Below are 17,824 nucleotides of genomic sequence, written 5' to 3' on the forward strand. Positions count from 1 at the left end.
ACACTGACATAAATACGCACGGAATAACCGTCAGTGTTTTCCCTTGATGTAGAGCAATTTGTCAATCAGCTGCATTAAAAACAACTTAATGCAAGAATGTCATTGATTTGAAAACATGATTTTTGTTTTCTGGAGCAGAGTGCAGCCAAGCAGAACAAGTATGATGTGCTCTTGGTACTTATGAAATAGCAATGCAACTTTCAAGTGGTTGTGGGTGTAAGTAACATGTCACAGAATACACCGGCTGAGAAGGTTATCTCTGTTTGGCTTTTCCCCTTGGTTTTGTGGATAGCTACAGTAACATTAACATAGTTTAATACCTAATGTTGGGGATACTAGAGACAAGATGGTGAAAATAAATACAATTTTACACATGTACAATGTATGTGACAGGTGTAACAACAGTGCATTGTCCACATCTTAGTGTCTGAAGTCTATACATTCCAGATGTTATTTGCCTTGGGTTTTATCTTTATGTCAGATGGTTCATTCTTTCATACATCTCATTTTCCTTGTAATTTTGTCTTTCCTTGTTGGTTTTTGTTTTGTTTTTTGTCAGACCTTTATTCATTAGCATTATTACTTTGCTGGTTTCAAAATTCTCCCCTTTGTTTGTGTCTGGCGAAAATGATTTCATTGTTTTGGAGCTTAATCCTGATTTTTTTTTTCTATTTTTTTTTTCAGAGAAGAATAATACAAACTCCTTAATGTACAAGAAAATGTTTTGTATGTTACTCTAATACTGCTTTGATTGCAGTTAAACAAGTACTACTCGTAGGAAGTCTGGATCAGAAAGTTTTAATACTATCAGACTTAAAAATACATGTGATATATGATAATCTTGTTTTTTTTTTTCTACCACAGCAACTTTTAGAATTTGTTAAATTGTTATTGATATACATAACAGTGTATAATAGATTGGATAGTTGATCTCTGTGAATTTGTATTACTGTGATATTATGTTTGTACAATAAAAGACTTCTTATTTAAACTTAATTCTATTGTGTGCATGATTTACTGAGAGTTAGAGAAGGAGAGAGAGAGAGAGCAAGAAGGCAGATGAAATTATAAGTGTCATGCAGATTCTCTTACCTACCGTATTACATTTGTAGGTCTTCGAGCTTATATGTGTGTTATCATTGGTTTTATTTTCCTTCGAGCTTATATGTGTGTTATCATTGGTTTTATTTTCCGTTGGCCTTCCTGGTGTAAAGAGTGAGAGAAACATAAAATTCTTCTTACCATACACTTTTCATCGAAACATTAAAGGGAATGGCTAGTAATCAGTGGGAATGCTGGGGGATGATTGTTCCAATCCTTGTTGGATTCATTTAAGAGTACATTATATATCTATTGTTGTGTGAAAATTATTTGCTTCAGAATGGTCTCATATTCAAGTAATGTGCAGTTCAATGTTTCCTGGTTAGCATGCCTGTACAGTGACGGGGCGAATGTTAACGGGCCGTCAAAGAATCTATAAAGATTTGCATATTTGCATAGTTAATTTATGGTAATTTGTGTAAAATGAACTATTCAGCATTCTTGTATAGGGTACGTCATAAAACTATATAGATGCATGCTGAATTTGGCTACAATCGGACATTCCATGACCGGGAAGCTATATTTTTATTTGGAGGATGGGAAAGTCACTAGTGTGTGTGAAGTCTGCGGCAGTCTACTGACAAAAAAGGTCTGAAACCTAAGACTATAGGGACTCTACCTAAGACAAATTGTGTTTGCATACTCTTAAGCACAATGACCACCGATTTCGGCATCTTCTCATTTTGGCATGGTGTGTTAGGACTTGGACAGATAATCAGAAGGTCTGTGGTTCGACTCCCAGTTGGGGTCTTGCTCAACATCTTGTTTTCATTTTTGCTCTTAATTTCTAAAGTATATTAAGTTTGTAACGGTTTATTCCATCAGGCTTAAAGGGGAACTCCATTCCAATTATAAGTTGTCTGATAAGAAAGAGGAAAATATTACGAGTTCGTGGTAAAGTTTTGATTGAAAATGGGTGAAAAATAAGGAAGTTATGACATTTTGAAGTTTCGCTAATTTTTCACGAAACAGTTCTGGAACGGTCAATATGAATATGCAAATGACAAAGTGAGCATGTCATACCCTCACAAATTGCCATATACTTTGTACATAAGATTTTGAGATGTCCAAATTTCATTCAAAGGCAAATATCTTTTTAGGGCTAAGGCGTTGGTGTTCCGTGCCAAGACCCCGGGCTCAATTCCCGGCAAAGACAAACTTTCCAATTCTTGCACTTTTCCGAAAAACAGGAACAGTAAGAGGAATAATGATCTCAAAGCGACGCACCAATTTCTCCTTCCTTTCTCCCATCACACACACACACACACACACACACATATATATATATACATATATATATATTTTATTTATTTATTTATCTATCTATCTATCTATCTATGTATTTATTTGCTTATCTATTTATCTATTTACTTCTTTATTTATTTATTTATTCATTTATTTATTTCGTATTGAAAAAAATGCAGGGAATCCAACTTTGGGGGGGGGGGGGGAGCTACTATTTCATAATTGTCAGCTATGGAAGGTACAATCTTAGTTGTGAAGAAAGAAGATCTTTCTCTTTCCATTAGTACCTAATTATGTTGGCAAATGTCATGCATGACTGAGCACATGAACTTTAAAGACAACAATGTCAATTGCACTTCTTCCAGGCGTGAGTGTCACGATGAAGGAACAATGAATGTCTCGATGAGAGGACGAGATCTGTCGATGAAAGTAGCGAAATAAACAGGCCAGCCTGCATGAATGCAGGTTTGTTTAGGGTTTCGTCTGACATTGTTCATGGCCCATAACCTTTAACATGGCAACCTGTCCGATAAGTTGGTCACTCCCACAAAGACCGACGCACACAGTCCATTTTTCTCTGTTCATATTCAACACATACATAGCTTGCAGTGAAAAACCATGTTTTGAATATGAAGAGAGAAATGGATAATGGGTTAGCCTTTGCCGGAGTGACCAAGTTATCGACAATGTGGCCATGTTGAAGGTCATGGACCATATCATATATATGTGACTGTCTGTCTGTCTGTCTCTCTGTCTGTGTCGGGCCACCAGATATGTCTTGATGGCCGATCGGGCTACTAAGATTCAAAATGGATTGTTACTTTTGCTTTTACATTAGGCCACCTTATATATATAAATATATATATTTTTTTTTTATTTATTTTTTTTTTTTTTGGGGGGGGGGGGGACAAAATCTCAGAGTCAAAGATTTAACGTCGCAAGCTTGTTCGATTAAAGGGACATTCCAGACGATTTTCATAATTTCACATCCTGTAGTACAAAAATCGACAACTCCATGCATAAATCTCTGGAATTCATTTTGGTTCTTGAGCAGAGAAACAATACTTTGAAAAACCTCAAACAAATTACACTGAACAAGGATGATGACATAGGAGGTTCACATATTTCAGAAATGTAGCAGTGTAATTCCATTACAATACCGCTTGCTTGCGAGTTCACCTGTGTATAATCTATGCATGCCTTCTTCTTTTGTTCTGCTTCCTTGAGCCCCAACTCATGCATTCTTTTGGTGACTCTGCCATGTCATCATCCTTGTTCATTGCAATTTGTTCTAAATTTTGAAAATATTCTTATTCTTCATCCCAATCATCACAAATTCTGAACCTCTGTCCTCAGTATAACTAATTTATAGTTATTCAAATGTAAAAATCTGAAAATCAAATTCATGAAATTCTTCCGTCGAGATGTTTTCATTGCAACTCATTGACAAATTGCCCTTTATACATCGACGTAAACATTTACGCCGATGTCAATTAGTTGCAATAGCTAGCATAAAATAGCAATGGTTAGATCTTCAATAGCAAACGTCGTTGAAAGTCACACCTCCAAAGAGGCGTTTTAAGCATTAATTGTGCTCACATAACGCCCAGGCCTTACCTCCAACTTTTCACATTCTCCTTATAGTCTCAGCAAATTATTGACAGGATATTTATTTTACAAGAAGATAAGACAACGTGCCCCTGCCACTTTGTATGTAATTTCTGCCGCGTCAGCACGGAATCCTAACATCTGTCACGGAAGGGAGCAAACATAGTACTACAAGATTATACAGTTTGTCTGAAAGACAAATGAATTACCAAAAGTCTCCATAAAGGTTACACATCGTTAAAACGGGGATGCCAAGGTCGGAATGAAGTCAGACGTAAGATTTTGCGGGGGGGGGGGCGTACCCTCCAAGCACTCCCCCTTGCACGGTATACATGGAGCAGCAGCATTTTCAGTGTTATGTAAATCATACATACTAATTATCAATATTTGATTTATTCAGATTTTTTTTTTTTAAAGAGAAAAATGCACCAAAATGCGACTTTTTATGGTTCGATGGAAATCCTTTTTAGGGGGTCGTTTTTGTTTTTGTTTTTGTTTTGGTGAGGCTTATGAAAAATCTTTGTCAGGCGTGTGATCAGCGTGAAAAGACCTCTGAGGCCTATTGCGTGAGACTGGGTAGGTCTGTCAAAGGTTTATTAAAGTGTAGGATGTCAAGTTTCTGCACATATTTTTTAAAAATAAAAAGAGCGGTGGCTATTTACAATCGTTTGAATTGTATTGACGAATTTCTACCTCTATTTTTATGCTTGATGTGGCAGAATTTTGTCCTAAACATAGCATTGGCAACAAATGGGACATTTTATGTAGTATGCTGTCATTTTGTGACTTTGATTTATGAAAAAAATAGCAGGCCAAGTTAGACGCCTACCCTGATAATACTCCCAACACCAACGTGAGTCATGCATGCTTTGCATCACCTTCTAGCAATGCATCAAAATACCAAGAAAAATCGACCAAAATTCGAAGATTCGCCGGTTCGTAATGCGACCGACGAAATGTCATCAAATTCATTATTTTCTTCAGAGTGTATGCCCGATCTTTCGGTCAGTTTGACTGAATTTTTCGTCTTGCAGGCCTGTTCTTCTTTTTTTTTTTTTTTTCTTGTTCTCCTTGACCGTCGATGTTCTCTCCGTTAAAGGGTTAGCATAATTTTGGTTGAGATGGGGCATCAGGTTTCCCACGGGTTTTTTTTTTTTTTTTTTTTTTTTTTTTTTTTTTTGCCTAGTGTCGAGCTCATGGGCTTTATTAGTCTATAGGGTCTAGCTCCTAGACTGTGTATAGCTCGTAGGCCTTTTGTATTGTATACTAACTTCTTAACTCCTTACTATATAGCTGGTATACTTGACAAGTAAAAGTGAAATAGTTCTGAAAGTATAATAATCCATAGTTTAGATACTCTTCGACAACAATGGCTTTTTAGCCCTTAGACACCTACAATTTATCCAAAGTTTGTATCCAAAAATGGATGCATATTGGACATTACCTTTGATCAGAACGGTCTTAAAAGAAAGTTATCGAACGTCTTGATCTTTGTTTTATTTTCTTTACATTGTGGGACATTTCTCAGTCGCCCTCGAATAATTTGGTTTCATTCACCACAAAAATAAAGGACCTACCATCTGGGTGATGATATCCATACTCTGGTGGACTCTGTCAACTTGTGAGGCAACCCGAATTTCGATTCTTGTGCTCATTATCAAAATAATTCTTCTACTTACAGTTGAGACGAACTCCATAGTCTGATTTATTTGCAATCGTCCACTAAAGTTATTTTGTTATTCTGACAAAATATTCAAATTCTCCGCCGCAGCAGAAGGAATTCCACGCAGCGACAGTTCACACAAGGCGTTTTCACATCAGCCCGATGTTTCGAAATAGCGCGCTATTTTCTGACTTGAGAAATTTTCCCAATAGCGGAATAGCGCGCTATTAACTGATAATGTGAACACAAATTAGCGCGCTAATTGTATCGCTCTGATCGAGAAAATTTCTCGTCTCCAACTCGGGAAATTTCTGAAATAGCGGGATAGTATAAGCGCGCTATTTGATAATGTGAAAACGACTCGAGAAATTAGCGCGATGAATCCCATCATGCCTAGCGTGTGTGACCCGATCGATCGAGACACACTGTACACAATAATCATGAGGAATTTTTGAGAGGGCACACAAATTACTGATGCTGTTTGCACATACTCAGCTGTCGAATTAGCTATTTTAAAATTTCTAACTATTCGGGCTACTCGCTCTTCGGGCTGATGTGAATAAGAAATGAAATAGCGCTCTAATTCGCAATGGCGGAAAATATTTCGAGCTTGGATTTTTATCGGGCTGATGTGAAAACGCCTACTGTCATCTTCTCCCAGGCAAATATTTTGCCGCCAAAATGATTATGAGACATTGGGTGAGGATGTTTGTGTGTTGTATATACTAAGACTTCCCGATATGAATGCGTTTCGGAGCACATTGCAAACATCTACGTGTATCTTTTAATCTGTGTATGGGTAGAGACTAAGGTGAATGGAACCTCCATGAGAGAAGTAATTAATTTTCTCCTGTATTGGCCTATAGGCGAAGTTACGGCATTTCTATCTCTCACGGAGTTTCATTCGTCTTAGGTTTTTATTATGATTATATACTTGTTCAAAAGCTCCAAGAAGAAATATGTAGTATTTTGTGTGGATGTTTTTATTCTGAAACATCAAAAGGATGTTTAGACTGTACTTTTCAGTCTCATTTTCTCTCATCTCTGCTCCCTCTCCCGCAAAGAGAAATATGCCAACAACACACAGACAAGCCTTTTTGCTCTAAGGCCTCAAATTGGTATCTGTACACCCTGGACTATAGCTGTTAAACATTTTTGGGTTGAACTAAGTGGGGTCGTTGACAGTCGCGTGGATACTATGTTTCAAATGAAAAGAATCTTCAGTTCAGTTCAGTTCACTTCAGAATATTTTCTTTTCGCACGGAACCTCCTTCCGCCAATGGCTGTTCTTCAGCTGGTCCGTGCCCAATAAAATCACATATACATCATCATACATTATACAATAACAAGCATATCAAACAAACAAAACAAAAAAATACAATACATTGATTAAAATTAAAAAATGCACACAAATACAAGAAAGTACAAAAAACACACACCAAACGTTTACCCTCTCCCATCCCCCCGTCCATTCATAACATAATACTGAATATTCACATAATATTTATCTTTATCCTTCAAATATGTTTCATAATTATCTCCATTTCAGCCTTATACACCTAAACAATAACCTTAAAACCAGCAAATGTCTTATTTTTTATATATACAGGACGCTGATTCCATCTTATAATTCCTCTATTTGATAAACTCCGTTTCTTAAAATTTGTACGCGGTCTTGATATTTCTGAATTCTTACACATATATTCCTCAATCCATAATAATATTCTTTAAATACAAAATATTTCATAAGCTCACCAGGCATCATTTCGTGGACAATCTTATACATTATATACAATGCGGGTGGTTCTCAATGTCGAGTGGAGATTTTCTAGTAGAGTCTCTAGAGATGTATATGAATGTTTGAATATTGATAATCTTTCAGTACGAAGAGATAAACATGCATTTAAACATGCTCTCTCACAAGTAATACACGGGTATTTACATCATTGTTGATGTACTTACTAATTAAGAGCTTTTTATTCCAGTCGTTCGATGTCATTGCAGTTCTTTATCCTGACTCGTCGGTCTTCAGATCCATGGACCTTCACAAGGGCTGTGATCCTGCCGTCTCGGTTCCATACTCGCTTGACGCTTGATTTCTTCAGTGCTTTTTTTCACAAGATCTCTCCGTTTTGCCGTCAGATCTTCCTGCATGAAAATGGAGCTCCCTTTGAAGCGCGATTTGACCTGGTAGACGGACTGACGGGCTGTAGGAGCAGAACTTCGCGATGATGGGTTTGGAGGTGCGTTGTTGTCGTCGTTGTTCCTGTTTTACTTCGGTGGAAATCCTGTGGCTCCGGGCAACATCCCTGGGGTGAAGAGTAATGCCAAGTCGATCTTTAACAGCTTTGATCACGACAGCGTCGGTGTCCTCGTTGTGTTCCTCGGGTATACCGTAGAACCTCAGGCATTCCCGGCGAGAATTATTGTTCCTGCTCCTCCATTGTTTCTTCAGGTGCCCTGATCTGTTTGCCCATGGTGTTTGTCTTTTCCGTCAGGTGTTCTTGTTCAGCTTGGAATCGGGCTATGTCAAGTGAAAGTGCTTGGTGGACATTCTGTGATACCTTCTCTACAATGGCTTGCCCGATGACCTCTTTCAGCCGGTCAATGACTTCATCCAAGCACAAGTCAAGAGCCTCCTCCACGCAATCCATGGTCAATGGCATTGTGCTGCTTGACTGACGAGCCGGGCTTTCCTGTGCTTCTCCCCGTGGAGTGGTCGGTGAAGTTGACCGGAGGCGGTTTGACCAAGCTCTGCTGGTTGGCTTACTTCTATCAGCTGGCTTTGTCGGTGGCATTTTCAGCTAGTTTTTCGTCAACTTTAGCTTTGCTTTTTTACCACGAAACTTCCCGCAAAACGTAGTTCAGTGTTCCTACATCACAATGTGCGACGATGTATTATGATCATAATATTCAGCGGCTCAATCGGAGAAAGAGGTTTGACGTGTTCGACGTATGTGCATGCTTCTTCTAAATTTCCATATATTTTACACGACTGCTAGTTTTCTCTTATGTTTTGTAATCATAAATTTCTTCCATTGGTAATAATCAGTCCAATATGCAAGACTGTTTGAACCCTCCAGAGGGCCATCAAAATGAAGTAAATCAGGAATTCGACTTCTACGCACTACTCAACTAGGATGCTTCTGCTTCTCGCATAACAGAATAATCTGTCATGAGAAAATGGCCATTTCATTTATATTTTGATGAACCTCATTGTTCCCGCCCAATAATGCACATACTTGCATGACTGAACTTTAAGGTTAAGAATGTTTTTTTCTGTAATTTGAACTTAAGTCAGCTTAAGATTTTTAATATTGATAGTCTGTTTAGAGAAGATAAGTATAAAATTCCACATTCGGTCAAAGGTCACAGGCCAAAGATAAAGAAAAACAAAAGGAATTTGCTCTTCTGTCATAACGTGCTGTTGGATAGCTCAATTTGTCTCATATTGTGGATTTATAATGAGTATGAGATGCTCTACACATTGCACTGTACTAGCCATTTGTTGATACCTTTATGACAAATATTTTTAATTGATACTCAATAATTGAATGATATTACTTATTGATCTCTTTGTTTCAAAATACCCGTGACTTTAAAAGTATAATATACTTTAAAAGTATAATATAAATTTTAATATACTATAAAAGTATAATATATATATTTTTTTTAAATGATTGCCTATCATATTTATGAGCTACTTGGCGTCCAAATTTGAAGGAATTTTGACGTAACATAAGACATAAAGTAGCATAATGCATTGCATAGGATTAACATGATTCTGAGAAAAAGGCAATCAAAGTTCAGTGACCTTTTGTGACTTTAGACAGTTTACTGTCATATGCGTCAGACATAGCTAATTATAAAACACACACACACACACACACACATGCAACCTTTGTGATGCCAGTTTAGAACCATAAATCCCAAGTACATATTCTGAGATGTAGTTTAAATGTTTTCATACTAATTAGCCATACATACAATACTCTTCTTCTTCTTCTTCTTCTTCAAGGTGTAATGTGTTTGCTTCAGTCCTGAAGATGTTTCATATAACTTGTGCAGGGGCGAATCAATCTAATCGCTTTTGATAAACATGTATCTACTGCTCTAATTTTCCATCAAACTGTACCAGACACGGCAACAATATACTCATAATCTCAAGATACCACATGTTCAAGTCTCACCGTATCGTGTACTCCAGAGGAGTCAACAACTGATAAGAATTGGGGCCCCGTCTCCTTCCGCTGGTTGGTTGGTCTTCATTTTTGTCTCCTCCACGTTGAGATAGCTGTCAATTTGATGGATGAATATGTACGAGTTTCGCAAAACGCAATTAGATGTGTGTAATCATTATGCACAAAGAAAAGGCGGAGCCAAAAACTGTGGTGAATAATTTTAACTGACTTCGGCTAATATCTTTATAACATGTTCATCTCCAAGGCCATTACATGCAGTCACTTTCCATCAATCAAGTACTCTACCATCTTTCTCAGTTGATCGGTGAGTCCACATTACTGCTTCTTTTGTGTTCTTAACTTGCAACAGTTCGTGACGTATATGCGCATATGCAGTGTCAAATTGCGTGAGGTATATGCGAATTATCTAACTAAACGGGTTTAGGAGGATTTTCTTTTAATGATAAACAATGATGCCCCATAAGATTTTTTTTTCTTCTGAGGGGCCCATATCCTACAAGCTTTGTTTTTAGTGGGTCCCTCCATTTTTTTTTTCGAATTTTGCATATTGTTGACTTACCTCTGATCATTTGAGTCTTATGACAATGTTTGATTATCGTAAAGTTCTACAATTATTGTACACTGTTTTCATCTTACATAATTTTATGAACCTTACTTTCTGTTACAAAAAAAAAGTGATGTTTAAATGTTTGTTTATTTTTATGTTCTTCCTGTTGTTGTCTTTTTTGTCGAAAAATGAAATAAAATTGAATTGAATTGAAGATTTCCTATGACATTTCACCTACGGAAGAATTAGCTATCAGGAATTAAAATACACGTATTGCAAGTAGGTTTCTGTAAACATGTCCTTGTTGGTTTGTTATCTAATTTCAGTGAATTCTTCAGCAGCTTAGGATCCAGAGTTGTTTAAAAGAGATGCAAATCTCCCTGTTTCTCTTGGCCTTCGTGGCCGGCGCCGTTGCACAGTTTGACGCAAACTTCCGAAACGGAAACGTCATCGTTCACCTCTTCGAATGGCCATGGAACGACATCGCAGAAGAATGTGAAAGGTAAAGATTAAGAAAGTGCCAATGAATCATCAGCCACAGCACAAGTAACGAGGGTAAAACATATTTGCTTTGAGAATTAAAGTAACCAACACTTAGCCAATGCAGCTATGGACTTTTGAAGAAGAAGTTAAGGTCCCCATATTAAGTAAAACAGTAGAAACCCGTGCGGACATTTTTATTATTTTGTTTCTAGCTGTTCTGTAGTAATCTTAAACAATATAAGGAAGCAGAACAGAGACATAGCGTGAGATATCTGGTATCCCTCTGAACGTGGAACCACATGGAATGTTGTTGTATAGATGGCACTGCAGCCTAAATGCTTGTCATGTCATTAAAAATAGTAGGCTACATTAATGATTCTTTGTACGACCACCAACAAAGTTATGTTCAAAGGATGCAAACTTCACTGAAGTCCTGTTTTGGATGCTGTAATGGAAAGCTGGCTATAAAACAATACACCACAGATTCCTTGGACCGTACGGCTTTGGAGGCGTCCAAGTCTCTCCGGCAAACGAACATATTGACGGCAGTCAGTGGTGGACCCGCTATCAACCTGTCTCGTACTACCTCAATAGTCGAAGCGGTTCTGAATGGGAGTTCCAGAGTATGGTAGAGCGCTGCAATGCAGTTGGCGTTAACATTTATGTTGACGTTGTCATCAATCACATGGCTGCATGTACGTGTATGGCTTTTGTCCTCATTCAAGTTATCAAACTTCATATTTATAAGAAATTTGTTAATTCTTATCAAACTAAACTATTTCTATAATGGGACAAACGTTGTGCAATAAAGAATCCAGAAACAGCTCTCATCAATAATGAACAGGACACTTGGTGACAACCTTTATCCATTTCTCTCAGCATGAAGACGTATTGAATCTGGTATTCAAGTTTATCATCAGAGGACTCTGGTTTAATACGGAGCAGCAATGTAAAGCTCATCAGAGGCAGATTGCTCCTCCGGCTGGTGTAGGCAAAATTTCTAAAGTAAAAATCTGTATTTTTCAATACAGTGCGCAAGTCGACTGCGAACAACAACAGGATATCTCTCTTATTTTCTCTGCATGCAAAAACACACGCACACACATGCACATAATACGTATACCATATATGTGTAAATATATATATATATATATATATATATATCATATTATATGCATTTGAATTGATATCAACGCACAGTCATATGCAAATTACGAAGTAGATGGGGGGGGGGTTCGGTGAGTCTCCAGGGAAGAAATGTTTGATTAACTTAAAGACCTACTTAAATGGTTCCGATTTGTGCGTGTGTTTCTAATCTTCTCAGTATGTTTTCAATTCCTGAGCAATTTTCGTTTTGTGCGAACGTCTGGTTGCCGCTGGTTGCCGCCGAGCAGCAAGACCGTATATGTATAACTGCTTTGGCTGCAGCTGCGATCTTCGAGAGCTTGGTTGAATCGCTAGCACACGCTGAGCTATACACTAGATTTCGTACTTACAAGCATGTCTTCACAGATTATTTGTGAAAGGGCGCCACAGGTGGTGAAAGTATAGGTATTTTTCCGAAATCGAAGAAACTACTTCTAAGCTATTGATTGACAAAAATAGTGCAAAAGTCCGAAAAGCTTAGACGTTCACGCAAAATTAAAATTGCTCAGGAATGACTCTTCACATGATCAGATTATTGGGAAGAACACACACTTCGGAACCATGTGATTGGGTCTTCAAATACTTGCAGATAGTTTCAAATTAGCACTTTACATTCACGAGTATTTAGTTACATTTATTTCTATGTGGGTGAAACTATATGGAAAATGTGTCAAGGCGTATGTTAGCGTCGGTGAATTAGCAGATTTGAATGATTGATTAACGCTGTTTGATTGATTGATTGATTACTTTATTGTCCACAATTGAAATTCTTCATACATTGGATATTACAACAAAATAAACATCAAATGCATTGCAAGCACGTCAAAGATATTATATTACAAGGTACAACTGGAACTGACACATATCAAACATTATTATCCATACAGAGGATTTTGAGAGCCCAAATACAAGTGTTATTTTGTTGACGCACCTCATAACCTCCGACCCACTTAGAAAGTTTTTTGAACTCGACCAATATTATTTGCCGAGGCGACCAATATTTAATATATTGGACGGCAAGAGGGGGATTCCCCAAAGTTTTTATAAACTGCACCGTGATTGGCTGAGATATACGAGATGACCCGAAATATGAAGTAAAAACGTCTGTGATTGGTCAATCACGAATTAACTAAAATATATTTTTTTCTAAAATTCTGTGTTTATACAAACAAATTTTATATATTAATTAGTTAATTCGACGTTGATCTAAGTTTCCTTTGGAATGTACATCAAAATACATAGATCACACAGCTCTTGGAATGAAGTGGATTAACTTGCACTGAAGAGTGTACCATACCCCATGTCAGGATCAAGTACAATAGGAGACCATACAGCACTCAGAGACAGAAAGGGTAGCCCCTAAGTGAAAATATTCTTTGCTAAAATCCTCTGTAGGATAATAATGATAATATTGGATGTCCTATTATCGGTCAATATAAGGAAATATTGGACTCGCTATGCAAAATATTGGACTCGTCTTCGACTCGTCCAAAATTTGTGCATAGCTCGTCCAATATTTCCTTGTATTAACCTCAAGGCCATCCAATATTATATAAATATTACATACACTACAACAACGTATATTGACCCGACATTTACAACTAAATCAAAAGCTTTTAACATAAATCATTTTGATACAATTATCCAACTTATGAAAATATTCATTGATATCCTTTCATGAGTCATCACAGCATCATCCACATATTTAATGATCAAACAATAAAGTCAGTGTCAGCGGTAGATTCAAGTAATATATATATATATATATATATATATATATGTATAATATATATATATATATATATATATATATATATATATATATATATATAAACGGGTGTAATAAAAAGACGCGTCCATTAAGGCGTGCCAAGTATCACAGCGCCAGGATCAGAGAATGTCCGATCATTAACCTTCACTATCTGAGGACTCTCCAGCAAATATATTCATATAGGCCTCGGTTGACAATGAGATGCAGGAATGGACACCGTGTTAACCAATTTCTGAGTTAAAAAAATACAAAGGAATTGTATGAAACGCACACACACACACACACACACACACAAACACACACAATTTATAATACGTATCAAGGCAAATCCTTAACACTGTTCTACTGTCTTCTTTTGCTCTGCCACCTCTTGTACGAGTTGTAGCAGTCTTTGTCAGCCTTCACAGCATTGGAATATGATATACTAACCTGTTTGGGTTTTTAGGACAATTTAAAAAAAAATGTTTATGAATCTTAATCCGCCTTTTTTTTTCATTCTGATATACCAAGCGGAATGATTCATCAAAGCAAGGGATTTCCTAGCTCGTAATTTCTTGAGTTCTTACGTGTCGGCCCTATATACGTGATTTCGACTCAATGGTGCACAGAGATAACTGCTACAACTCCAAAGATAGGAGGCCTTGTGTTGCATATACAGTGTATATAAATTTTGCATTTGTCGCCCCCTCCCCCTTGACTAATTCTGAAGTTTCAGTCGTCACGGGTGTCCTTTTTTTTTCTGCATCTTCCCATAATTGCAGGGAACTATGATTTTCCAGGTGTACCCTACGGCACGTATGATTTCAATGTGCCTCTCGGATATTGTGGTACGTACAACAATGAAATAAACAACTACTACGATGCGAACGAAGTACGAAATTGCAATTTAGTTGGGTTGAATGACCTCTACGTGGGCTCCGACTACGTAAGAGGTAAGTCAGATGTACTAGGAATTTATTAACATATCTTTTTTAGAGATGCGAAAACTTTACAGCTCTTTGGTATACCTCACAGCCACGAAATATTCAAGCAATCACCGTGTAATCAAATCAGTTATCAATGTGTAGTTGTGTTGTGCAAATTTATCGGAGTACCAGAAATGAGCCATATCAAAATGATTTTTTTTCTTTCTTTTTTTTTTTTTTTTGCCGGATGCGTATCAAGTTTCGGTCAATCACGTTACTTTAGTATTTCCGATAGGGCTTCACTGCCTCCTTATATACGTTATAGCGATAAGTTCTCAGCGTGTGTTTTTTTTTTTCTTCAGATTTAACTTTCGCATTAATGAGGTATAAGATTGTTCGAAGCAAACGTTTTACTAATAACCCATTACCTCAATGACTTCAAAAACATGAACCAGAAAAGATGATAGAATATGTGGTGTTGTGTAGTCAGATGAAAGGTATTAAGAGAATATAAAATAAGATTAGGTATTCATTTGCTTTCATTACAGGTAAAATTGTTGCCTTTCTTAACAAGTACGTATCATATGGGGTTGCTGGGTTCCGCGTAGACGCTGCCAAGCACATGTGGCCAGGTGACCTCGAAGCTATTGTAGGCCAACTTCAGGATGTCTGGTGGGGTGGAAAGCCGTACGTATATCAGGAGGTTATCGACATGAATACAGGGGAGCCCATCACATGCAGCCAGTACACACATATAGGTGATGTCACTGAATTTCGGCATTCCGTCGATATTAGCAGGCTTGGTCGATGTGAAAGTAATCTCGCATACTACTCAAACTTCGGAGAGGCATGGGGTTTCCTGCCCGGTGTATGTGCCGTAGTTTTTGTGGACAATCACGACAATCAGCGAAATCACGGCGGTGGCGGAGACATAGTGACGCACACAGATCCTGCCTCCTACAAGAGGGCCATAGCCTTCATGCTGGCCTGGAATTATGGCACCAAGAGGATCATGAGCAGTTATAGCTTCAGCGACACTGATCAAGGTCCGCCAAGCGGAAGCGTCCCAATAAATGCCGATAGTACTTGCGGGGGCGGGTGGGTGTGCGAGCATCGCTGGCGCCAGATCCGCAACATGGTCACTTTCAGCGCTGTTGCAGGCGGGGAAACCGTCTCGAACTGGTGGGATAACGGCTACCACCAGATCGCCTTTTCTAGAGGGAGCCAAGCATTCTTTGCTATGACCTGCCAAGAAGAAATGTCAAGGGACTTCTACACTGGGCTGCCAGACGGCGCTTACTGTGATGTCATCAGCGGTGATCCCAATGGGTACGGTGGCTGCACTGGTACCACTGTCTACGTGTCTGGTGGATACGCTCATATCACTGTACCATCTGGAGAAGATTCCATGGTTGCTATACATGTCGGAGCAAAGGCAGACAGTGGTGGTAATCCGGTGACACAACCCACAGGTGGCGACCACACTTCACCAACTGGCTATGCCCGCACACTAATCTTCATCTACAAGGAGACTTCCACGGGACAAGACATGTTCATCCGCGGTGGCATTGACCACAGTTGGAGGTCTGGTTGCACAGAAAACGCAGATACAAGCCCATGCGCCATCCCAATCGTCCACAGGACCGGAGGTACTGACACCAGGCTCAATACTCTTAGGCAGGGCGACGATTACTTGGACTGGTATGGCCCGGAAAGTGACCAGACAAATGATGCTACTGGTACTCCACTGGTGTGGACAACCAACAACCCATCCCACGGCAGCTCTTGCGACAATGAAGGATACGGATACAGCCCTATGAACCAATGGGGAGACCACTACTGGATGCTGGATGTCGACATGGACTGCAGTCAGACTGAGGACGGTTGGTTCGAGCTCAAAGGTTTTGTCCACGGACAGGGAGGAGAAGGTTGGGAATCAGACCGCTCGCAATCCAGTTGTGGAGGTTCGGCAGGTGGTACCAAACCATACTCTACTGGCAACCACTTTGCTCGCTGTGGTTATATCAACAAATTTTCGTTCAATGACAACTCCTGTGAAATCAATTCGTTTTAGTCCTGGTACAGTGGTTCTGTACCTGCCTACCTGCTAACACCACTTTACAGTAGTTCAATCCCGTTTTCCTTAGAAATAAAACGTAAAACCATTTAGATTTCATTTGGGACAATGAATAGGATAAAACTGCCAGTTTGTTAACGTTGAATCACCTTTAAAAAATTACTATTGTAAAATGTAGTTTAGGTCCTCTCCTCTGTTTCGTACATTACATCAGAACCCTGACAAGATAATATTTCGATGCATTCTCAACAGAGTATTCTTATCATATATAAGTAAGTTAGCTTTACGCGGTTTTGCAATTATCCCCACAAAATAATCATCATACACAATGTATAGATGTACCTAGTCCTTAAGTACTTAGTAACCGCGGACTATCCGTAAGGAATCTCCTAAACATTAATTGTAGTAATGGTCTGTGTGGTAAATCGGTTATGTAGATGTATTATCAAGTAGGTAATGAAGTTGGATAAATTCCTAAGCATTAGAAAAGGAAAGGCCTCTGCTGCTCTTTCAAACTTTCATTTTTTTTTTTCCAGATAGCGCTTGACTTACGGTAAAAGTTGACAAAGCGTTCACACATTAAATAGCCAGTACTAACATATTTCCATGGCATTTACTCTCGTTTTTCCTCTATCTTGTCTCCCGATGTTAGCCGCTTTGTTATTCCAGGTAAAGACGTGAGCATTTCTGTCGATCTCAACTTTAAAGGACAATGCGAAAAGTAGTCATTGGAAAATTATACGTGATTGGCCTTCGATGTTACAGATATATATAATGTGTGTGTGTGTGTGTGTGCGTGTGTGTGTGCGTGTGTGTGTGTGTGTGTGTGTGTATGCTCGACCTGGGTCTCGTTTCATAAAACTTGTTATCAGTGACAAGTTGTGTTAATTGGTACAAGCTACTGAAATCTTACATCTGATTGGCTGAGAGCAAATTTATCGCAGAAATGTGGCAGTTGCCACTGATAAGTTTTTTGAAACGGTTCCCTGGACTACGTTTCAGTGCAGATAGCACCTTTATACTCCATGTACCCAAAACCATTAGTAGAAGCGGGGGACAATGCTTTTGTGACGGCT

The 17,824-nt window shown here is 38.4% G+C and overlaps 1 protein-coding gene across 1 annotated transcript; it reads left to right on the forward strand.

The window, feature by feature from the left end:
• Positions 1-10,077: 10,077 nt before the first annotated feature.
• LOC140241572 (alpha-amylase A-like) lies at positions 10,078-17,332 on the forward strand. The gene is made up of 5 exons (XM_072321308.1): positions 10,078-10,123; positions 10,693-10,868; positions 11,333-11,544; positions 14,528-14,698; positions 15,220-17,332. Exons 2-5 carry the CDS (start codon positions 10,735-10,737, stop codon positions 16,743-16,745), a joined length of 2,043 nt encoding a protein of 680 aa, XP_072177409.1. The 5' UTR covers positions 10,078-10,123; positions 10,693-10,734; the 3' UTR covers positions 16,746-17,332.
• Positions 17,333-17,824: the final 492 nt, after the last annotated feature.

Source organism: Diadema setosum, chromosome 18, assembly GCF_964275005.1.
Source record: "Diadema setosum chromosome 18, eeDiaSeto1, whole genome shotgun sequence".
In the NCBI taxonomy this organism is placed as follows: Eukaryota; Metazoa; Echinodermata; class Echinoidea; order Diadematoida; family Diadematidae; genus Diadema; species Diadema setosum.

Bases quoted from the DNA above. Each gene is read 5' to 3' on its own strand.
- LOC140241572 (XM_072321308.1), top strand. From the start codon at position 10,735: ATGCAAATCTCCCTGTTTCTCTTGGCCTTCGTGGCCGGCGCCGTTGCA. The intron at 11,545-14,527 runs GTACGTGTATGG...CCATAATTGCAG, and splicing joins CATCAATCACATGGCTGCAT to GGAACTATGATTTTCCAGGT. The intron at 14,699-15,219 runs GTAAGTCAGATG...CTTTCATTACAG, and splicing joins GGGCTCCGACTACGTAAGAG to GTAAAATTGTTGCCTTTCTT.